General features: G+C 41.4%; 4 protein-coding genes across 5 annotated transcripts in view; 1 reads left to right on the top strand and 3 right to left on the bottom strand.

Annotated features, from left to right (window-relative positions):
- gabrb2a (gamma-aminobutyric acid type A receptor subunit beta2a) overlaps positions 1-8,559 on the bottom strand; it is a 31,539-nt gene extending 22,980 nt beyond the window's left edge. The window contains exons 1-3 of one of the 2 annotated variants that reach the window (XM_037262377.1): positions 8,387-8,559; positions 8,192-8,292; positions 7,891-7,958 (exon numbers count right to left, since the gene is read on the bottom strand). In XM_037262377.1, coding sequence (XP_037118272.1) covers positions 7,891-7,958; positions 8,192-8,292; positions 8,387-8,460 — 243 coding nt within the window. In that variant the 5' untranslated portion in view covers positions 8,461-8,559. The remainder of the gene's footprint in view (positions 1-7,890; positions 7,959-8,191; positions 8,293-8,386) is intronic. The other variant, XM_037262376.1, reaches the window with a different exon arrangement.
- A 1,503-nt stretch (positions 8,560-10,062) lies between these two features.
- Positions 10,063-17,520, bottom strand: gabra6a (gamma-aminobutyric acid type A receptor subunit alpha6a). The gene is made up of 10 exons (XM_037260964.1): positions 17,407-17,520; positions 17,218-17,324; positions 16,796-16,863; positions 16,223-16,443; positions 16,059-16,141; positions 15,836-15,979; positions 14,864-15,016; positions 14,112-14,362; positions 13,128-13,375; positions 10,063-11,119 (listed from the first exon to the last, which is right to left on the bottom strand). The coding sequence occupies exons 1-10, from the start codon at positions 17,454-17,456 to the stop codon at positions 11,098-11,100; spliced, it is 1,347 nt and encodes a 448-aa protein (XP_037116859.1). The 5' UTR covers positions 17,457-17,520; the 3' UTR covers positions 10,063-11,097.
- Positions 17,521-17,824: 304 nt separating this feature from the next.
- Positions 17,825-19,382, top strand: nudcd2 (NudC domain containing 2). The gene is made up of 4 exons (XM_037260965.1): positions 17,825-18,169; positions 18,416-18,464; positions 18,537-18,688; positions 18,776-19,382. The coding sequence occupies exons 1-4, from the start codon at positions 17,981-17,983 to the stop codon at positions 18,857-18,859; spliced, it is 474 nt and encodes a 157-aa protein (XP_037116860.1). The 5' UTR covers positions 17,825-17,980; the 3' UTR covers positions 18,860-19,382.
- Positions 19,088-23,067, bottom strand: ccng1 (cyclin G1). The gene is made up of 6 exons (XM_037260967.1): positions 22,960-23,067; positions 21,583-21,846; positions 21,258-21,508; positions 21,093-21,171; positions 20,100-20,210; positions 19,088-20,020 (listed from the first exon to the last, which is right to left on the bottom strand). The coding sequence occupies exons 2-6, from the start codon at positions 21,844-21,846 to the stop codon at positions 19,829-19,831; spliced, it is 897 nt and encodes a 298-aa protein (XP_037116862.1). The 5' UTR covers positions 22,960-23,067; the 3' UTR covers positions 19,088-19,828.
- Positions 23,068-23,586: the final 519 nt, after the last annotated feature.

The raw sequence follows: 23,586 nt of genomic DNA, 5'->3' as shown, positions 1-23,586 counted from the left end.
CTTGAAAGTCACAGAAAAATACTGCGCGAACATCACGGGTCACGGCAACACTGTCGTCAAAATTGAATCAATAGAGCCCCTGCTGGATGCAGCCAATTAGTGCACTCCAGTTAGCCTCAATTGCTTCAAAATGGTATTGATAAGTGATCCATTGCATGCAATGGACAAGATTCATAAAAATAAATTCATTGATTACTCGCCCAATTCCCGGTAATAACTTTGCCAAAGGTGATGAAATGATTTCGTTAAAATACCAATCACTGATAATGCCATAACATTTTTAGGATTACAAAATATGAATCAAAAAAATTCAGCACTCATCACATGAAAACATTTCCATTCATTTGAACAAAACGCGCTCTGTATGCTAGGCTATGTATGTTGTATATGCTAGGTTGAAGCTACAATCATGTACAGCCACTGGAATTCAACACCCAACTCAGGCAATGTCACTAATTGCACAGGGACCGACACATCAAACTTTTAATTAAAAGACTCTCACCAATAAGAGTCTTTGCGCTCTTACCTGGAATTCATGTCATAAAATGAGACACGATATATATAAATGATTGTTTAAAAATCTCATCATTAACTGCACTATATACCCTCTTATAAAATATGTAAAATGTGTTATATTTTTATTTGGATAATATTGTACTTTCATTTTATTATTTCACTTGTCTTGTTCATGGTGACTCAGCTGAACGGGAGGGCGGTGCCCTAGCGCCCTCTATTGACCAGCCGCCATTGTCCAGATGTAGGCCATAAGGAAAATCCCATTTAGCCTACATCTCAGTGTCAAATGTCAGGTCACGACTTCAACAAATTCATAATCAAAATAGGCTTGTCCATCACTTTTGTCAATGATGACCTTACTGATGACTTTAGACATGGCAAATGTGTAAACCTTGATGAAATTCTGCATTCTCGGAGTACATGTAAACTCCTAAAAAGAATGCACATGAGGACAAAAATGTTGTATGCATCTCGTAGAAAATAAATGTTAGAAAGATGTTTTCTTCCCTTGACTTCCTCGGATTCAGCGGGGAAAAAAAAAAAGAGAAAGAGGTTGTGTTGTCATGGCAACACTGAATAAAAATAACAAGCTTATTTTCCACACGCTGAAAATAAAACGGAGCACGATCGGTTTGTGTTTTTATGCCTGGTTATGTGACGGCCACGTCCTCTTACTAATGTCAGTGTAATGACGGTTCTGAGGGCGACGCTCACGCCCCACTAATTCCTCTGTCGTGGAAGCCACCACAGCTGGTTTGTTTAAATCTTTTAATTCGCAGGCAGCTAATTAACATTCAGAGAGGAGTATTATATTGCAGGCGGCGAGCTCAGGTATTTTACATGTAATTAACAAGTAGGATGAGAATGGGGGGGCAGTCTAATTCCAGCACTGTGTTGCATGCTGAAAATGCAACATGGAAGCAATGCTTGTATAAATCAATCGCACAGCATTTCTCATGCACATTTGGATCACGCAAGTGTAGGTTTGGTGTTGTAAAAAGATTGTGACATTGCATATGAGGATTTAATAAATAAACCCCGACTCCACTGCAGGTTCCAGGTTCACGGTGCCTCTAATTAATAACACTATTTTGGTCTAACTCTGCTGTATATTGGGTGTGTAGAGATTCCACTTCCAACCACTAGATGGTGACACAGTTTGAGATGATGTAAATTTGAAAGAAGAAGAAAAAAAACAAGGAGTGTATGTTATGTGCTGTCCTGCTTTTTAAGCCAACAGCTCTAGGTGAATTTTATAATGTATATCTTTGGGCATGATTATTCATGAATATTACGAGATGAAAAGTTTTTTTTTTTTTTTTATTATTTTGTAAAAACGAGTTGTTAACTGTAAACGCATAGAGTGATCGGCACACCGCTACACTATACAATATTTTTGAGTTATCCATGTCTGTTGCCCACTCTCTTAATGTTTGTTATATGTTTACATGTGTTGGTAATATTTTCAAATGTGTTTAAAGATCTTTTTTAAAAAAAAGAAAAATAAAGTACTGTAAATGTATAAAAACATGAATACGGGATATATTTCATAGGGTGTTTTAATGTCATCGATTTCTCTTATTGCAAAGGTGGTCTGTAAGCTCAAACAAGGTTTCCTGTCATAAATTGTCACCATTGTAATTTGAGATCTGGGGGGGTTGTGCCATTTAATGATATTTATCATTCCACGATTGGAAACCAAATTTACACGGTAAACGTAAGTGTCCTTCTCAATTGCTGTTGAACGCTCTTGCACAAATTCTGACAGGTGTCTGATTTTTCCCTAACACCAGCACAAAACAGCGCAATGTGGGAATGTAATTTCAGATGCAAAGTGGGGAGGATGAGTAATGGGGTGAGAGAGGGAAGAGGGGTGGACATGGATGGATTCATGGCGAAGGGGGGTGTCTCAGCCATGATATCACAGTTTGCCAGCATGGATGTGTGGTCACACCTAAGACTCGGAGGACTCTTCCCTCTCCAAGTAGCACATTTGTTATGTCGGGCTACCGTAGTGTTGACTTGACTTCTAGCAGGCCATTGCTGTGCATCACACAAGGCTAAAAAAATCAACAATATTGGACCAATATTATAAACAGATTCTTTTGTTCAGACAAATGTCTACCTCCTTGGTCATGAAGAATCAGTGTAAGCTCAACGCAAATTCTTAAAACAAATGAGCATTGGTTTATTCCTCAATGTGCCTGCAGGTCACTTCTTGGCTCATGAAGGATGATTTATTGAAAGTACAGGACTGACCTATTTATGGCTCATGGACAGGGCAACAGTTCAATCTTGACTCAAGGAAAGAAAATCAATCCCCATAACAAATAAAGTTTTGCGAGCAGTCTACTTCCTGGATCATTGCCGTCAGGAATAGACAAGCAGGATTCAACCGTTGTGAATGTGGGTTCTTATATTTTGTATATGCCGCTCGTGTTAAGACATGAAACATTATAGAACACGGCCAATTACAAATTTCTGTTCCACTCCAAAACAAGCAGCCTCTCCGCCGCCTCAGCGACTTCAATGAGCCCCACCAAAAATGTTGAGTTCATTCTCCACCAGAGGCGTTTGGATCTTTAATTAGACGAGCGGCCAGCTGTTCACAACACAGGCCCGCTCGCTGCTATGATGGCAGGCCAACATGCAGGCCAACACTGATCTAAGGACAGCTTCTTTCACATCCTCCATTTTGCTTCATCCCCATATCATTAAACGGTTGTTCTGAGGCGATGATGCAAAGCTGCTAGTTAGTCCCATCTATGCATGAATTAGCCAAGCTGTGGAAGGTTCTTTAGTAACATGCTGCCTTTTTCAAGTGTGCTTTCAGGGGTAGAACACTTTGGTATCTGATTTTGCCATTTTTTCGCTTCAAACTTGATGTATCAGGTATTTTTTACAGTTATAGACCAAATCAACTCGCAGTGTAAGGCAAAGCCAAGGAAGTATTCCTCCAATATTCAAGTCATCTGAATAATACTTTGTGATTGTGCAGGAGTACAAATACAACAATATGCACTGACTGGCCACAAAATATACAACACAAAACTTTCTGGACAAAAACACTGACTGTATTATGCAAGGAGTGCATGCAGACAAACACAGTAAGCCCAAAGCTCTGAACTGTGAGGCAGACATGCTAGCGAACCATTAAGATACCGTGCTGCCCCCTTAACATATAGAGATATTCTGTATTGATTTGACAATGCCATCACAGACAGTCAAACTGTCCTGCAACACAATGAGTTTCTAATATTTTGCACCGTTTAATCGTGTAACCATTCAGGGTTGAATTATTGAATCTGTTTTGTTATGTCAAGTCTCAAGTCAAAGTCAATGAATCGATCGATCACATCATTGATATTTTTCAAGCGCAGTCCAGCACAAGCGTCGCTTTCAGAATCCATAACATGGTGTGATGTTGGTGCATGTTGTATCATACAACTTTGATGATGATTAAAGTTATCGTGAGAACATTTTGCCGGTACATGATTAACAATTTGTCTATGTCAAACAATGAAGATCAACAGTAGTCAAGTCGAATCCTTATTTTCATATCAGTGCAAGGCTCGCTGGGCGTCTTTTCTAGCGGGGCAGGCCGGCGCAGCTGAAGGAGTGTCTTGGAGATGCCCGTGAGGCATGACACTTTAGTTGATCTAAAGCTAACGCCTGCTCAGACCATGTCTAATATCAGCGCAAATGGATAGCTGGTCTAACTAACGTGACAACGGCCGTCAAATCATCGGAGTCATTGTATTAAATTTTTAATTGATTGCAGTGGGCGGCACATCTATAGGGGAAGGCACAAACTATCAGACTTTACGCCACAGATGGGCTTCCGTCATGTCGAGAATCTTGTGCGCAACTCGCACATTTACAGAGAATAAAAGAAGTCACTTTGATTGGCCATAATTGAAGATGGCCTTGTCCACTCCCACAGCGGCACAGGCCTCCCACTTGCAGATCCACCCAGCCATGTTTCACACAGGACTTACTCTGGTCATGAAAATGGAGCCCTGATACTGCACACCCCTGACATCATTGTTGTTTTGATCTTGTTAGATTGTCGACGGTGTCAAAACATGCTTGATGTGTATCATCAGCCGGCCACCACAGGGACAGAGAACAAGAGGAATAACCTTAACCTCTCTCCCTCCTTCCTCATCCTCCCAGTGTTGTTAAAAGCATCCTAGCCTGATGAGGAAAATCAAAGCAGCCCAGCACCAACTTCAATCCCCGCAATCGCGCTTGCACCGATGATATTGATTTCGGAGAGATCGATTTCATCAGCTTCTCTGATTTCTTCCATGGGAAGAGAATAGGAGGACATTTTGACCCGTTACATAAGTCGCACGACGCTAGCATGCGAGTTTGATCAGAAATGTTGCCATGTCAGATTCGAGACAGATGCGGCTGGCTTTTCACAGGACAAATTCTCTGCCATGGCCACGGGGGGCTGCGTGACGTCAGTCACCATTCAGCGTTTGAGCACAGTTTTGTGTTAGGCTCCACACACGGATGTACGAAGCAGTGTTTTTTTCCACATGAATGCTCGCATGGACGCCCAGTTCTTAAGTAAGAGGAGCCTTTGGAGCAAGGCAGAGGTGGATTACATGGCTGCTGAGCCCAGAGTCACAGCCAGGGATCCAGTCAAAGCGGTGGGAGGGAAAGGATGGAGGCGGGAGGGAGAATAGGAGGTGAAAAACCAATGAAGGGGTTTCTATTTCAAATCTCCCCCGGACCCCCGAGGCACTTCCGCCGTGGCTGCATCCTCCACAAAGGTAAACAATTTTGCTCATCTCGGACCGTTCAGTTGTTATGCTCGTGTCGAGCGTCTTCCAAAACATGTTGGACAGGTGCAAGGGCTGAACAATTTGGTAAAAGAAAGTAATTTCATTTTTTTACCAAATATTGTCATTTAGAATGCAATTACATTTTTCAAGGTCCTCTTCCCAGGTATTTTTTTTTAACAAACATAAGTAATAAAGGAATCTGTATTATTACAGACATTTGATTTATGATAAATATTTGGGTCTTATAGGCTTGTGTTAATATAAATGCAAATGAAGCATAAAGGAAAATGAAAGCCACTTTATTTACTAGAACTGCGCATGAATCGGTGGTGACTCGAATTGAGTTACAAATTGGCCTAAAACAAACACTGAATCAAAATTTGGCATCCTGGCAAATTGAGTTACGAATTGGCTGAAAACAAACACCGAATCAAAATTTGCCATCCTGGCATGGCATCCTGTCCTCACAGAGGAATTTTTGGATGGCCCTCACGTCTCTGGATGTGTGACATATCTAGTACGTACGTGAGGAATGCACAGGCGTGAAAGCTACGTACATGCGTAGGAGTTGCGTGTGAATTTGCGTCCGTTGGCTGATGAGCATAAAACTGTTAAGCAATTACTCAATAAAGCACAGGTAGGCAATGTGAATGTATATACAATGTGCCATTTTTGGGGTCTTCTGAAAAGTGACGATTTTGGAGACACGAGGATTCCGCCCGAGGCGAGCGATAAATAAAAATAAAATGAAGCCTACCGATGTTCATTAATTGTTCAGTCCTAAGAGGGGCACAATTCAAAACCTACGGAACACGCTTTGCCATTCGCCTAAAAATGGCCCTATGAATAATTGAAAACATCACCATCCCTCTTACTATTTTTGAACGATTATGTAACAATTCTACTCTCTTAGACCATTTTGTGAATCCCAATACATAGCTCAGACCTAAAAAAGGTCTGTTAGCTCAATGATAACAAACAATGTAAAAAAACAAAAAAATAACAAGCTACCACACACATTTGAACAAATGGTGGCGCAACATATTGTATATAAAAAGATAACATCACAATACTCGTACGACCGTACTATACGGTACTGCTCCTGGTGGCCAAGGTGGGCACACCAGAAGGAGCAGAACACTTAATTGGATTTTAGCATTATATTGTGCCATTTCAGTTTTTATAATCCTCCAAGAGCATTATGCGTTCATAACAGAAAATATGATGAAATGATGAGGGGCTGAGCAATGAATTGTAGCCTTTCATTATGAATATTTTTAGCATTATGTATTCTAACAATTTAACAAGTAACACTGGTTTCAGTGTCTATTACACATAAATGTATCGAACCTTTTATCCTTAAAGATGTATAAGAAATTTGTGAGTCATTCAAAACAAAGCAAATCATCATTTTTTACAAGCAATAATTGGGTGAGCAATGCAAGTTGATTGATAAAAAAATAAATAAATAATGCGTTAAGTATGATTGGTAATACAAACACACACATGGCAAGGATTAATGAGTTTATAACTAATTGCGAGAATATGCGTATAATTGGCACCCACTGAAATGCATTGAGTGGGAAAACACATGATTAAACGGCCGATTATTCTGGAATCTATACTTTTGTTCTGCCAGGAATCTGCGGCATCGGGCTAAAAATAATTCATACATCAAATTACTCAGAAATAACTAAACTGAATAAAGTATTGATATTAGTAAAAGAAAAATGGTCATTTTCACACACATACAACTATGAATGACAAAATCGGATAAAGTTACAATTGCAGTGGTATTTTTTTGCTGTGTATATGGGTCCTTTTCATATAATTTGATAATTGAAAAGACAATCACAACTGAATTTAATTTTGAAAATCAATTAGTTTTACTGATACGCGAAATTCAATTCTTAACTCTTGTTATCGTTCAATGTTTCTAATGAAGTGGGATTTTTCACACATATGGCAACATGTCTTTACCGTTATGTCCCAAACCAAGTTCCATGATCTGCAACATGTTTTGTAAAGATTACATTTTTCGATCCAACACAAATTTGTCTGAGTTCCCTTTTCCCCTTTAAATATAAAATGGTCCTGTACGGCCCCCGGGCCTTAGGTTCCCCACCCATGCAGTAATACATGCCAGCCCTTAAGGAGAGGAGCGTGTGCGTGTCAACAAAATTACACTAGTGAAGCAAGAGAACGTGATGCACTCACACAAACACACGCGCGCGCGCACGCACGCACACAAACTTGCACACGTGCACGCACACAGCTCTGAGCGCGCGTAGCCGTGCCAGTGCGTCTGAGTGCGCCACTGAGTGTGTGTTCGGAATTCAAATGCGGCCACAGACCAACGCTGCAAATGCGGGACTGAGACGAGCATAGCGTCGGTAGACACGGGCACCCAAACCCCGCATTTAGCAAATAGAAAAAAAAACAAAAAAAATAAAACATCAACCAAAAATACACATGACACCATAGTTTATATATCCACATGTAAAACAGTGCTAATTAGCCCAATCTCAACTGCGCCATGCATGCGCATGATTTTATGCGGGATTGAAGATGCACCTACCATATTGACTTCAGACACCATGTCTATGCTGGCTATGTCTATGTTCATGCCCACGGCCACTGGTGCACCTGCAAAGACAGGCAGCCATTAAGAGGAGGACAAATCTTCTCATATCAATTTCATCTTCGTGACACAACACGCAGATGACCCATTCGACTCTGTCGTATTGTCAGCGGCTTCCATCGACTTATTCGCATTTCGTTTGTCTCGCCGCATTATGTCAATTAATGCAGATTTTGCGAGCCATGTCATCACCGCGATAGATTTTTTTTTTTGGAGGGGGGGGGGGGGGGGGGGTTACCTCCAAAATCGGGCCTCAATCGAATGTCGTATCCGTTCATCAGTCTGTCCACCGTCTCTTTGACCAGAGGCATGTTGCTGGGATCTTTTAGATCCTTGACGCTAAAAAGGAGGAAAGGGGAAAAGGTGGTGTCATGCCCCCCAAAAAATGAAGATAATCAATGCATGAAGCACAGCCGACGTGAAAGCAGTTTACCTTTGTGTCCAGACAAAAGTGACGAGCAGGGAAAAAGTCAAAATCCCAAAGTGGTTTTTCCTGATCCTCCCCATCTCAACAGTTTTTGAGGCGGTTTCGGGATGCGAGTGAGGAGCGCGCACATCCAACTTGCCGGAGACGGTGCAGAGGAGCCAGTGAGGTGCGCATGCGCACTGCAGGAGTCGAGATCAAAGCGCGGAGACGGCTGATGGTGCATGAGAAGCTTCCATTGCGGAGGAAGAAAATGTATGACAGGCACAACTGTATGTGCATAGTAAAGAGAGGAACACTTTTTTTCTTTTTTTTTTGCCGTGCACACTGCACCTGTATTTGTCAACAAGGTCCAGCAATAACAGTGGAGCGTTTACAAGTTTAGTCCCTCACGCTAAGGAGGTTGTTGTCATCGACTTCCTGGGCGAATCTCTCAAGGTGGCTTGTTGGGATTCAAGCAATTGATCAAATTCACCATCAGAGTCCAAAACAGAAAAATCTCACCAATTTCCCTCTGTCATAAAGGACATCAACAGTCTCAATTAAAGTTGAAAATGGAAACTACCGTGCTTAGAATAAATTGAAATAAGATTAATTCAAACATTGCAATTAAAGCCATTGTGCTTAGATACAAATCTAAATCAAAATGGGTTTTTTTAAACCAAATGAATTAAACCACAGTATAAGTTTTTGTGCTTATGGGATTTGAATACAGTAAATCCCAAGGCCAGACACAAATAGCAAAAAAATTAGTAACACCCCACTCACTGTATATTTATAATTGACAGACAGGAATAGCAAAAAATTAGTAACACCCCACTGTATGTTTATAATTGTCTACACAAACTAATACATTAAACCGTAAATAAATACACCCCAACATAACATGATCTCAAAAGACCTTAAAGGGGAAGTCAAGACAGATATGTGTTTTGCAAAAATGTATCTGACACAAAGTTGGTAGCAATTTTGGACACAGTTCTGCATAACTCATTGGCTAACTTTGGACATGAGGCTCGGCATTCAAATCACACTTACCAGTAACGTCCAGTTGGGTTCCACTTTAAGACATGTTGATGAGGCAGTTATCCCTATCCTGTGCAAAAATGGGTGGCTTGTCTCAGGAAGGGCATCTGTTGTAAAACCTCTGCCAAACAGATTACGCGAGTGACTCGGCATGGCAAACCTGACACAGGAAATTTTTTAAAATGATCTTTTTAATAACCACTTAGCTGAGCCAAAACACACATCTAGTGGTGACTTAGATCCTCCTCTCCATACAAAGATCCTAAAGCAGTCAAGATGGCTCCCAGGAAGTATGAATCCTTGACACCAATTACTACTTTCTTATGAGCAAGTCCTGGCTGTGTTGATTAAAGATTAAGATTAAAGTCCCAATGATCGTCACACACACACCTGGGTGTGGTGAAATTTGTCCTCTGCATTTAACCCATCCCCGTGTGATTTTAATCCATCCCCTGGGGGAGAGGGGAGCAGTGAGCAGCAGCGGTGCCGCGCTCGGGAATCAGTTGGTGATCTAACCCCCCAATTCCAACCCTTAATGCTGAGTGCCAAGCAGGGAGGCAATGGGTCCCATTTTTATAGTCTTTGGTATGACCCGGCCGGGGTTTGAACCCACAACCTTCCAGTCTCAGGGCGGACACTCTACCACTAGGCCACTGAGCTGGTTGAGTATGTGTCATTCACAAGAAAGTCACTAATTACCAGATAAGCTAACAGTCAGCCTAACATGTGTTTTTCTTCTTCTACAACTACTCTTGCAGTACAGATGCCCTGTAGCACAATGCTGCCTCTCACAGATTAGTTGCGGTACTACAATAGTTTTGCCAAGTAGACATGACAGTGGAGAAATCTTTGTCTTGTGCTGTGCCGGTCAGCTAGAGGATCTGTCAATGTTTCACCCAAATTGGGTTATTTCTTTTGCCCAACTGTTTGTACCGCTATGTAGGATCAAAATCTCAACCCAAATCCTCAACCCAATGCAGTGGGTGTCTGTCCCTTTTAGACTTAGTGCTGAGTTAGCCATTTGAGTTACTTTAAACCCAGCAGTTTTAAGAGCGTGGGGAAGGTCGCTCTACTTGGGCAATTTTTTTTATGTTGCATTTGTGACGAGAAAATTAAAAAGAATTGTGTTTTCCTCATGCAGCGTTTTTAGAAGCAGCCTGCAGTGCAAGAAAACGAACCCCCACAGCGTCATGCATGGACAAAGCCCACCCTCACCATTCATTCTCTCAGCTTTGATCACATTTGAAGAGGGAAGTTGACTTTGATGTGCTTGCAGTGGGGGCTGTGACTCTGTAGAGGGCAGCCTTCTGAAAGCGTTGGTTCCTTCTTGCATCACTAGCAGGTGCAGCCATCGGCGATGATATCATCCGCTTTCTTTTTCATGTAACGTGCGTTGCTGGAGGCGGCGCGCATGCCGTTATCGGACCGTCGTCGTCTGGTTTGATGGGTCAGGGGGCTCGATAGGGATGGAGACCCGTGAAGGGCAGCTCTTCGGCCTACTGATCAGAACACAAGTGGGCAGCGGTCACAGCCTGTGAAATGAATAGATGTGCGGCAGCCGAATAAATGAGTTTCTGATTCATTTCCTCTGTCAGATGAGAGCAGAACAAATGCTGAGAGCTTCAGAGAGAGAATGCGGAGGGGGGAGGGGGGTCTCTCACTCTGCACGTGCCCTTTCCCTGGCCGTCTTGCTTTTAAGAGGCTCGATCCACATCCCTGCAAGACCAGAATACATACAGCACAAGCTTAGAGCCCCATCTATATATGCACTGAAACACATGTGTCTCCTAAGCACTGCCTTGTCTTAGCAAAGCGATGCAGTGAAAATATGAAAATAAGATGTGATTCAGCTCTTCTCCACGTTCTGGCTCTCAAAACAAGCACTGAAAATTCTCTGACAGGAACACGAGAAGCATGATGAGCAGATTTGCACTCCCCAGGCGTTACATAACATCTATCTGCCTCTCTTCTCTTTCTTGGTTGCGTTGGAGAAGTGGCCCACTTATTATGAGTCGTCGTTCAAAGTGAGAGCTGATTTATTTTCCTGTGTGACCAAGTCCCGGTGGAGAAAGAGAGTTTTCATTAAAGCGTTTGGGGTTTTGCCGGCCCTCAGGTAACCCTTATATAAAAGCATGATGCATTCATTGGCACGTGTTGTGCCGTAAATCTATTATTATGACAAAGGCAAGCACACAGGCTTGAATGAAATACTGCCTAACATTATTTGACTCCTATTCTCTTGGAGCTTCTTCAATATTAGACACCATAAACATTAAGGTACACAAAGTTATTGTTTTACTGAAGCACCACAATATTGGAAGGAAAAAAAGATTTGTGACTGTTTTACATGACAAATTTTTACCTTTACAAAAAAGCTGAAGAGGCTCCAAGTTTGCCTCGGCGATAAAATTCAGCCGACCATTCAATTTGGTGGTCTCCCAAAGCACTTGCCAATAGCAGCTAGCTGCTACCCGCTAGAAATGTTGGCAACTGGCGACATATCATACCATTTTAAAAAGTGACAACATCATGTTTTTTTGTGCGTATTAAATTAGTGATTGAACATGATTTGGGAATGCTGGTGTATTGATGTTGGTGGCAGCAGAATACCAACTTGAATAGGAGTCAGCTGAGTCGCGCGTTTGCCATTAGTGGATCTTACCGATGTGTAGCTAGCTAGCTAGCTAGCTTGATATTGCTGAATATTTACCAACTCTGTCTGCTTTTGCTGGTTAAATAAAGCAGGTAGAAAGTTTCTGAGAACTGTCACAATACTACAAATGCACAGTCTTGAAAGAAAGAAATTAAACCAAGCTCGTGCGTGACCGCCGGCCACATGTAGTCTGCGGGCTGCCAATTGCACATCCCTGTTATTGGCTAAAGACTTTGCATATAAACAGTTTTAGTTTGTAATAATAAATTAATAAACGTTTTTTTCAAAAGAAAGTTGGAAAAATAAAACAACTCTAAATTCAAACAGCATTACTGAATGATTTGTACTCAACCTCAGAGGTTTTACTGTATTCAACATTTCACAGAAGGCCTTCTGCTGCCTTTGTCGCGTGTGTGCAAGATGGAGGTTAAATGCCGACCAGGAAGGGTAAATGTCTGTAGGGATGGCTTATAAGATATTCCACAGCAAAGTGCTACCTGACTCATGTTGGGGTTAAGCCGTTCATCCGTCAATGTGGTGCCACTTTGCTCATGAATATTAGTGACCTGTCGCTGCTCCTGATCCCATCTGGCTCAAAGGCCAGCTGACATGTACGATACATGATACAATACATGCGTTGAATAGAATAATAGCCCGTTCATTTTCTTCACAGCCCTGTTGAATGATGCAAACTTTCTATATCCTTCATCCCAAATTCCTTGAAAAGTAACAATAGGTCAAGCTGAAGTCACACAAAACTTTAGGGTCGGACAAAACTAGGACTAAAAGCAAAAATGCAGGGCTTTTAGGAATTCTCCAGTTAGTAGTGATGCGGTTGGTGATATATTCAGCGCTGAACAAATATATAACAACAGCTGCCATAAAAATGTGAAAACTCCATCCAGCAACATAAAACAGTTAAATGCGGGCTCTTTCAAGTTCATTGAACTTCTGGTGATGAATTTCACAAGGAATACCCTATTTTATTATACTCACATTTGAGCTAGCTCATTGGAATTTTCATTAAGTATAATATTCATGCATATCAAATAACTTTGTGGCTAAGTGTACCTGGCTCTCTCCATGGTGTCCTTGGCCAGGTAGATGTACCAGTAGACCAGATTGAAGAGGCCGAAGGTCAAGGGGAAGAGAATGCGGGCATATTTGTCGATGGGGCTGGTGCCAGCCAGCTGCGGGATTTGCGGGAAGGCTGAGCCTTGCTGAAGGAATATTGGCATGGGCGGTGCCTCGGTTGCTTCACTGGGGCACATCGAGTGGTTTCTCCTCTTAAGGCCTTCTTGAGGGCTGGTGTTAGACTCCTGGGAGGCGGGCAAACGGCATGAGTGCAGGGATTGTTGCAAAGTGTTGTTGCGTAGTATTGTTTGTTCCCACGGGAAATTTCTGATGGCATGCAAGCCTGCTTATAAAAGACAGCAGGTAATTTGATGAATGCCCATAGGATGCCAGCAGATTATGCAGGGCTGGAGTTCTTCTCACACTGAAGCCATTTTTAAAACATTTAACCATGAGACCCATCCCAAGAGGCCGCGGATGAGAGCGTTATAACGGAAAGTATTACTATTTAATGTGCAGTGAGGCGAGAAGGGGAATGATAGAGGTGGGATGATTGATGGGTAACGCATCAAAGAAGAAGAAAAAAGAAATGCTTTACAGCAACAACTTTATGTTCATCATTAGCCTTCTCAATCCAACTGTAATGCACATAGAAGAGAAAAATGCTTGCCATTACTACAAAATATGCAAATGCATAAGAAGAGCTCAATAAAACTAACTTTAATTAAAAAAATATTTTTCATTTTTCTCTTGCAATTAATTTCAACCATGAGCTTTAGAGGAAAATTATCATTTGTAATTCCAGGGTAATATTGTAAAAGATGTTTTTGAGGCATGTGGGATTTTTAAATCAATGAATAATCATGTTCGTTAATCATGATTTGAGTAACAATCGAAAAAAAAAAAAAAAAAAAACTAAATACTTTTTGGGCTTCAATATTGCCCAGCCTGGTGCAAAACATGTAGTGTGACTGCGCTCACCGAAATGATGTCTTCATCGTCGCTAGTTGTAGCTAAAACCTCGAGCTTTTCTTGTCGGGCTTTTGTCCTCTTCAGGCGGTTGGCTTGCAGCGTGGCAAAGTAGTTGACTGCCGCAAACTCGATGAGGGCTGACGCCACAAAGGCAAAACACACGGCAATGAACCAATCCATGGCTGTGGCATAGGCCACTTTGGGGAGGGACTGGCGGGCGCTGATGCTCAAGGTGGTCATTGTTAGCACTGTGGTGATGCCTGAGGGAAAACAAAAGACAGTTATTATTAATATTATTATTAAGAGTTCCAATATATTATGCAGTAATATTTCCATCTCTTTTTGCTGGTCTTTTTTTTAAACACATTACAACATAAGACAAAAATAAAGACATGCAAACATTCTCACCGTTAAAAAAGATATATATACATATATATACGTATATCACCTGATTTTTTGGGTGATTTTTCTCTCTGCTGTAAAGTTAAACAAGCACAATAGGTAAAAACATTCAAATGTCCTATTTGCTTTCTTTTCCCTCAATCAGCAAATTAATCGCTTATCTGAATTTTATTCTGCCAAATATCAGAATCTGCCTTATTTAAAAATCCATATTGGTCAGGTTCTAATTTCCTCTATTGAATTGCACGTGATTGCTCACATTACTGTTTTAAATGTTAAGATCACTTAAAGTTCTCATATATATTTTATACTAACTGTGCTGTGTGGATTTTTTCAAATTCACAGTAAAGATGACATACCGGCGACTGTACGCGCAGGGACGGACTCCTTATTGATCCAGAAAGAGACTTGTGACAGCACGACAATCATGATAAGTGGAATGTATGTCTGGATGAGGTAGTATCCCAGCTTCCTCTGGAGATGGAAATGGACCACCTGCACAGAGTAGTGACCTGCAAGATAAACAGAATGTGTGAGGAGAGCAGCCCGAAGGGACAGGGTGGGGGGGGGGCAAGTGCACAAACAAAGCCCTTGCCTGCCCTTGAAACAAAATAGCTGCTGGGACATAGCATAGTATAAAAAAAAACTGTATTGCTAATGTAGGAGAAAGGATTTGGCAGAGGTGAGGTGGGGGGGGCTTCAGTGTCATTATGCGCAACTCCTGTCTAAACACATGCATGGTGTTGCAGAGCAAAAATAAGATGCACACACACAGATTCGCTTTCTGCTTGATGAATGAGCATCACATCAGCCATTTCGTCCTCTTTTCAGTATTCCGCTGAGTTCACAGCAGGAAACACTTGGTAGAAAGACAAAACGCTCAGGTCGCCATCTTTCCTCTCTGTCCACTATCGCTTTAAACACTGTACAGTACTGTAAAGGTATTTATGGGTACACTAATAAGCCTGAGAACTCAGACATCTTGGAAAGGTGCCAAATTAATTGTACAGTGCTCTGTCATGGTTTGAGGTTTGCATGGTGGAGTGAGGAAGAACCAAGCGTGGGAAGCAGGGAGGCAATCCTAGGACTAATCTCAAAAATATCTAGACAAATAATGCAAAACAAAGCAGTATGGAATAATCAAAAATACTAAATCAACAACCCCCCCCCCCTCAAACAAAAATAAGATTCAAAGTAACAAGCCAAAACTTGAATTAAACTCATCGTGCTAGAAAAGGTGACGAGATTTGGGGAAAGGTGACAATAGCAACAAAAACGACAACAAATGGAGATGACTGGTTGACAATAGGCCGACAAGAACAAGTGGACACCTGTGTTGGACTTGAAAATCTCACTGGACAGCGTCTGTCCCACCAGATCATACTGCAAAAGGCTCATGGACTCTTTGGGACAATCAACAGACTTGATAGGCCCCTTTCTCCAAGTGAAAATGATTTCACTGCTGGTGTAGGCATCTAAAAAGTGACGTTTAAGAGAAAAATTGGTCAATCTCTTCACTCCTTCAGTTTTATCATCAGAACACCTTTTACTCACAGCTTCCAAATCGAAGAGGACAAGTGTGACCGTCCATAGGGAAGTCCATAAGATTCATTGGACACTCTGAACTTATTGTTAGTCTATAGCAAGAGGTTGAAGACAAATCATTACCGCATTGTCAAAAAAAAAATGCTCGCGTGTAAATGTACGTATATAATCACCTCATTGTGTAGAGTACAGTCCCGTTTTGCATAATCCGGAAAAGCTTGTTAGGTGTGGTCATGTTGTGAGAAATAGATTTTTTGGAATTTCGGAAGAAGGTGTCCGGTATCCAGATTTTGTCTACCATGCGATTGTTCAACCGTAGGATTTCAATGGGACCCTCAAATTTGAGCCTCTCATCAACCCACATCTGTCGAAAGAACATATCCGTGGTATATTCCTGAAAGAGGGGGGAAAAAGACATGAAAACGTTCTCATCATTATACCACACTTTGCTTTCATCCTCTCACAACAGTTCCTCAAGATGCATAACAACACTGAAAAGGTCATTTCAACTTTCTGCGTTTACAGAAACAAGATGACGCTTGTCACTCATTCATCAGTCTATTAAGCCCTCCCACGTTGACATGTTGTCATATAGATTCAGAAGTCATCGGTAATGGCGTTATAGAGCTGGTCAAACAGATTACAGCTCATTAGACACGCCGATGGCAGGATGCCCAAAGGCAGCCCGTCACTGTATGGCTCATCATGTCAAGGTTTCTTTTTGCATTGCAGAATTAATATCGTACCATCTCAACATCAGACACAGGTCCAAAACTTGTCACAAAGATGTCGGTTTTCACCTCAGTAATGCCACCTGCAACACAATTCAAAATGTGCTCTAAAATAGAAGACATCAAATTAAAATTCACGATATTCATGTACGTGAAGACACCGATCATGTTAATGATTTGACCGCAAGATAAATATCAAAATGCAACACTTATTTTCTATACCTTCCATTTTTCGAATCACTTTGACAACATTCCTAGGAAATCATTATGACTCACTTCATATATTTAGAACAGGCAAAAGGGCAAGTCATGCGGTCCTTGGTCTAACATAACATGTAAACTGCAAACAGACGTGCAATTATTTCGTCACCAAGCCTGGCACGTAATGTTTCTTGCAAACTGAAAAGGCAATTTTCCTGTCAATCTTTCAGAATTACCTCCAGATCCAGGTCGCAGTCTATTGTCATAACCGTCCAAAAGTCTATCCAGAATGCGAGTGATGTTGTCTGAGTAAATCTTCTCATTTGAATTTACATTGCCGAGACTTTAAAGAGAAAAAACACACACACACATTCAAACAAAACATGACAATCTATGACAATAGTTGGACGGAAGGAGAGTCTAACCTTATCCCACAGATACAGGCCAGAATCCAATAGAACAAAAAAATGGCCATCTCTAGAGGAATTTTGGCTATAAATGCTGCGGAAACTTCTTTAACATCAAACTATAATGAACTTTTTCAACAAACGTGACCTGTTGCTGTGCAAAAGGCGAGTGAGTGATCGGGACATCAGGAAACGAGTAATCCAATTAACAGATTACTAAATCCTCTCCTACTTTTAGCCAAACTGTATATTCTGTTAGATTTTTCCACAATTGTGTCAGCATGTAGCCTAAACGCAGTGTAAGTCCCAATACAAAAAATATATAAGCTAAAAGAGGGCTTGAAACGTTTTTTTCCCCCTTGAGTTACCAAATGCGTCAATGTTATTAGGCACTAGATGGCGCTGTGACGCCAAAGTTGAACGGAAATGACATCGCCGCAGTGAAAAGAAGAAGAACTTTTGCGGAAAGAGTCGAAACACAACATACATTATCAAAGACACTCTCTGTCCAGATAGTTATTTTGTTACATTACTAAAGTGCAATTTAGTTTTTACCCTTTTGGTGCATTACAAATTATTTCTTCCGAGTGACATGTCGGTGCACTTCGACGAGAGGAGCGGGCTGGTTCCCTGTCAGACAAGCTGGGGTTCGTGGAGCCAAACCATGGAGGAGGTATTCATTGAAGTCAACGTGCCCCCAGGGACGTCGGCTAAAGAAGTCAAGTGCCATTTGGGCACCAGGGACATAGAACTCAACGTCAAAGGGATAGAAATAATCAAGGTTGGCTGCTGTCTTTTTCTTAGTCACAGCAAATCAAATCAGCCAGCATAAACTAGCAAAACATTACTGTCGTGATCTGTACACAGTAATACATTGAATAATCAGTACTATATCTCTGGTGAGTGTGATGTATTTTATTTTAAATGTCTGTCATAGTAGATGAATATGGATTTTGCTGGGTTGTGAGTGGGAAATAATAGTTTTCACTTAAGCCACCTTCACTTTACCATATCCATCTTTTTACAGGGCAAGTTTTTTGGTGCAACTGTGTCTGATGAGGCTACATGGACATTAGGCAAGTTAAAATTTATTTAAAAAAAAAAAAAGTATGCCTTGTCTCACTTCTGTTTACTTATTTTATCGACAGAGGACAAATGTCTCATTCGAATCGTACTGATGAAGACAAACAGAGAGGCGGGGAACTGCTGGTCCTCTTTGTTAGAGGGAGAATACAGCGCTAATGCTTGGGTCCAGGACCAGATGCAGAGAAAGCTCACACTAGAGAGGTTTCAGCGAGAGGTTAGTTTTGATTTTCACACGCATGTAATTATTTTCACTTCAGCATTCAATGACATTTGTGAATTCATTTGAGTGTCTCCTCTCCAGAATCCTGGATTTGACTTCAGTGGTGCAGAGATTTCAGGAAACTTTGCTGGTGGCGGTCCTGACTTTTCCAATTTACAAAAGTGACCTGCACTATAAAACCCATATTGGGGGATGTCAGGTTGGCCTAAAGAACACTATTGTCAGTAGGTCCAATATGTAAAGTGTTTCAATGTCAAGAGACTTTGGAAATGTGCCACCAATTGTTTCCTAATGGAGACCAAATCATCTGGCAAACGTTGGACCGATCAAGAAGCAAAGTAAAACGTGTGTTCATCCACGTTGGTGATTTTGAAACAAGGATGAACTCACAACTTTTTAATAAAGTTTATTGAAAGGTACAAGTCCATTTGTAGACGGTCCTTTTGAAATGCATTTTGGAACCAATAGCAATACTTGTCATACAACACAAACAGCAAAGGTTACTGCAATGCAAATTCCAAATCACATTTTCGACCAAAAAGGTACCATTGTGCTCCCAACTGAAACCAGAAAGAACATATGGCACTTCACACTGTGCCAATAAATCCATCAAATGGCAAAAACAACTCATCCGTAACCACTGATGACTGCTGCATTAATACCTTCAACATGCTTTATTACAAAAAAATATCACCTTGGGTAGGAGTGTGCATTCAAGACAGTTTAGCAACCTAGGGTGGAAGTTAAGGATTTTGGGCCCGATTTCTTGGTTCCATATTTTTGTTTCACAAAATCCTTCTCCCTCCTCTTCCACATGGTGGACTGAGGACCTAGGTGGTTCAATACTTAGCTTAAAACAGGAACCCGTTCCAGGAAATACCAAACACCGTGGTACGGATTCAAAGCAAGAACATACTCGCACTCGCACACCCTCGGAAGAAAAACTGAGCAGAAGAGTAGTGGGTGGTTTCCTACTTCCTGTTATTTGGAGAGAAAAGCCTTTTTACTTGAAGAACACCATCTCACAGATGAGGATCTTTAAGTAAAAAATGAGTGAGCCGAATCACCTGACAAGTTACAGCCAATCACGGAAAAAAGAAATTTGGGTCAGGGAACAAGAAGGCGGCTAAGAGTTTAACAAGCCGATTCGGGTATGGTGGGAAGGTGAGTGATCTTGTAGTAGCTGTGCTTCAGCTGGCGAGCGGTTCTTCCCGAAATGGTCCAGCGAAGTCTCTGGCCGTTGGGCCTAGAGCACTTGGCGGTGGCATATTCAGCCAGGCATTTGCCCACCAACACGCGCACATACGCAAGGTCGCCATCTCTGATCTGTTGAAGAGCAGGCCAAAGACTTTTGGTTTTAAATCTAAATGACTCTTTAATTTTCACATACATGGATGGTACTTACAGTTAATAGCTTCTGCAGACTGTCCAAGGCCTCCGAGAGTTGGTCCCTTTCCTCTGGGTCAGGTTGGTCGTCCACCTCAAGACACAGGAGAGCAATGGCAAGCAGAGATGGCTGGGAAAAAAATCAGAAGAGACAAGACTCATTGAGTGAGTAGAATTCGTAACCTATGACACTTTACAAGACTATTTTAAACATTTGGCAGGCAGGACATTGTATTGTGCTTTTGCTGCCCACGGCCGTATAGTGCGCCCCAAAATTTGATTTTGGGGGCCCTGCTGTTTTCATTGTATTTGTTGTCCCTGGGTTCCATCTTAAGGAAGCATATTATTTCCTTTTACTGCTGTCAGCTCTGTGTCCCGCTAAACCAAAAAAGAGACTTCATCCTTGTCTGGAGGAAATCAAAATTTGGATGAAACTGAACTTCAACAAACAGAAGTTATGCTGTTTGGTCCCAGTGGCCAGTCTCTTTGCACATATCACCCTGTTGACTTAGGCCCCCTAGCATCTTATGTAAACCATGAAACTCCAATTCTAGCCTCCCTTCACTTTTCAGAATGTTATTTTTGTTGTCGTCTTTCAATCTTTATATTATATTTCCCCCACCTTACCTATCTGAACTTCTTCACACACCTGCCCGGTGCCTCAAGCAAGCGGACCTGAAGCCACTGGATTTACAGCGGACCAAGTGGAGGCTCAGAGGGGTATTCAGAGTTTTCTATTGCCGGTACATCCTTTTAAATGACCTTATGTTGAACACTGTCCATCTTAGAAACAACTTTTGGCTCAGCATGATACTTGGCAAATTTGGCATTGTTTTAGTGCGTTTATGTTGTGAATTTGTTTTGATTTTTATTTGATATACAGCACATTATGTGCAGCTGTTTTTATTTTAACAGGCTCAAAATAAAGCTGACTGGACCTTGAAGAAATATGGTCGACCAATCGTGTTTTTGGCGTGTATGGTGTCATGTGATGGCAGAATGAGACACCTACCTTCATTTTGGAGAAGACGAAGGAGCAATGACAAGCTTTCAATTGCGCCTCCAGTCTCTCAAGGCTCAGTTTCTTCTCACTGGAAAAAAACCCCAATATACTTCTTTTAAACATGTGACTAATGATTCTACTAAATAACAACCAATTTTAATAACTTGTCATCACCTGTCTGCACCAAGCTGCTCCTGTACGTAGTTGTGAAAGAGGCGGAGGAAGCGCAGGGCAGTGGGGGATTTCACCTTCCAGTTGAGTTTCTCCATAATAATCTTCTCCATACGCATCATGTCAGACACCGTGAAGCGGTTCTGACTGATGCGGATCAGGTCGTTGGCAAGGGGGATGTTATTCTCTTCGGAGGACTTCACAGCAATGTAAAAGCAGCAGAGACCCACGCAAGACAGGTGCTTTGGTTGAATCTGAGAAGAACAGAATGACCGTCATTCAGGTGTTTTGGTGACAACCTCGACAATTCAGGCATCATCGTACAAACCTTCATGACAGAGAGGAAGCGGTCGAGCAGGCTGACGGCCAAAGAGAACGTTTCAGAGCTGAACCCGAAGAACCTGCTTAGAGTCAGCAGGTCTTTCACTTCCAGCTCCCGCAGTCTGCTGGTCATCCTCAGTCCATTATCCGACGCGCTCTCAATGAGCCTCAGACCGCTGAGCTTTGGCTGGTAGCGGCCTTCCAGATCTGTCAAGGCCTTCAGCTGGACTGCAAAAGGCAATGCTCCGGGTCCTGTCACTGTGTCAATCATCTGTGAAGAAAATCACAGAAAATATTTAGGAAAAATGAAAACGGTGTCTACAGCTATGATGTGCAGACTCTTGTGCGCAAAAAATGAAATTAATGAGGTAAAATAAATACTCTGTCTATTATTTTGGAAAATATACACTACATTTTAATTTTTTAGGTGAAATCGTCACTTTTATTTCTCGTTCCACGCGAGACAAAATGAAGATAAACAGAAGATGGCATCTTTGGTTTGCTGCAGGCAGATAATTTAAATTTTGAATTTCATTTAAGAATACAAGACTCAAATCGACAATGACTATTTTATCTTTAAGTGATCTTTAACCAAGCACATTATGAAAGATTTGAGAATGTATTTAGGGACAATATAACAGATTATTTTAAGAACATAATCTTAATCTGATTAACGATTAAAAAATGTTTATTTCTATCTTTATAGTTAAAAAAAAAAGAAGAGTTTATTTCGAAATAACTGTTCAAGTGTTCTAGAGAGATAAATGCTCGGGCTTCTGATAACAAGCTTGTTTACGTGCAGAGTGTCTTGCAGGCGCGACTTTGCAGTCAAGTTATTCTGGTGGCCTTTTGCAACTCAGCAGCTGTCAAACTGGGCTCAACCGGACTAAGGGGGAGGCGCAAACGACGTCACAGGGAGCAGCAATATAAACTTTCTTCCAAGCAATTTATATTTGATCAAGTTAAGGTCGCAGTGGACGTGTATAACGTTTCCCAGTCTTGTTAAGTGGGGGGCGTGAGGGGTTAAGGCCGTTGATAACATGCCCGGGCATGTCCCTGCTCATACAAGGCTAAGCCACAGCGCTAACACTAGGCCCGGTAATAACAACAAATCAAGGTCATATAACACTAGTTACATAAAAAAGAAAAACTATAATGACACCTGAAGTGAGACACAACGTTGTGATTAATAACCAAGCAAGGAGACGTACAAGTGTTAGCTGGCACAGCTAAAGCTAACTATCGGTGAATATCCAACAAACGACCAACCAAAGCTTTTATATTCTTTCTACTTAGGGCGTTCAAAAGATGTCATCCTCTCTTGTGAACTCTGGTGTTAAAAATATGTAATTTCTTAAACGTAAAAGAGTCTGCTCTTACTTACCTTGGCACAAGTTGCGTTGGTTGTACAATTTAAAAGAAAAATCCGTAGGCGTAAAAGCGGGTGAATTAGGTGTGAAATACCCCTAAAATTTTGAGTATGAACTTTCTCTTATGAAAGTTTTAAGCAGAATTTTTGTATCTGCCTATGCACACTCCCGACCCTTGGAGTAAGGCGACGGGGAAAAGGACAGATTGGCATTTAGTAGCCCTTAAATCCAAGCCCATGTTCTAACATGGCGAGCTTTTATTGGCTATCCGTGGTGACGTACAATACTCTGTAATTCTATTGGATAATTTTCTTGTCTTTCGCAAGTAAGCCCCGCACGAGAAGCAATCGCACGATGGGAATGGAAGAGGTGGATGCTCTTCATACGGTCATTTCAGTGTAGCCTACATGCAGTATTCTAAAATACAAATTAAACTTCTATCTGACGTCTCTGAAATTATTATTATTATTATTATTTTTTTAATGCAGCAAAATGACACCTCGTGGCTAAGACTACTGACACTTTTTCCAACATGGACTTTTTTTTTTAATCAACATATAGTACATGATAGTGGGAACTTTCTGGAACAGTCTGGAAGCAGTTTCAGCTCGTATATTTTTCAGGCACGCTTTATTTTGATG

The sequence above is a fragment of the Syngnathus acus genome, chromosome 10 (genome assembly GCF_901709675.1).
Source record: "Syngnathus acus chromosome 10, fSynAcu1.2, whole genome shotgun sequence".
NCBI classification, from domain to species: domain Eukaryota; kingdom Metazoa; phylum Chordata; class Actinopteri; order Syngnathiformes; family Syngnathidae; genus Syngnathus; species Syngnathus acus.
The sequence above is the reverse complement of the archived record's forward strand: the minus strand, read 5'-3'. Positions and strand labels throughout refer to the sequence as shown.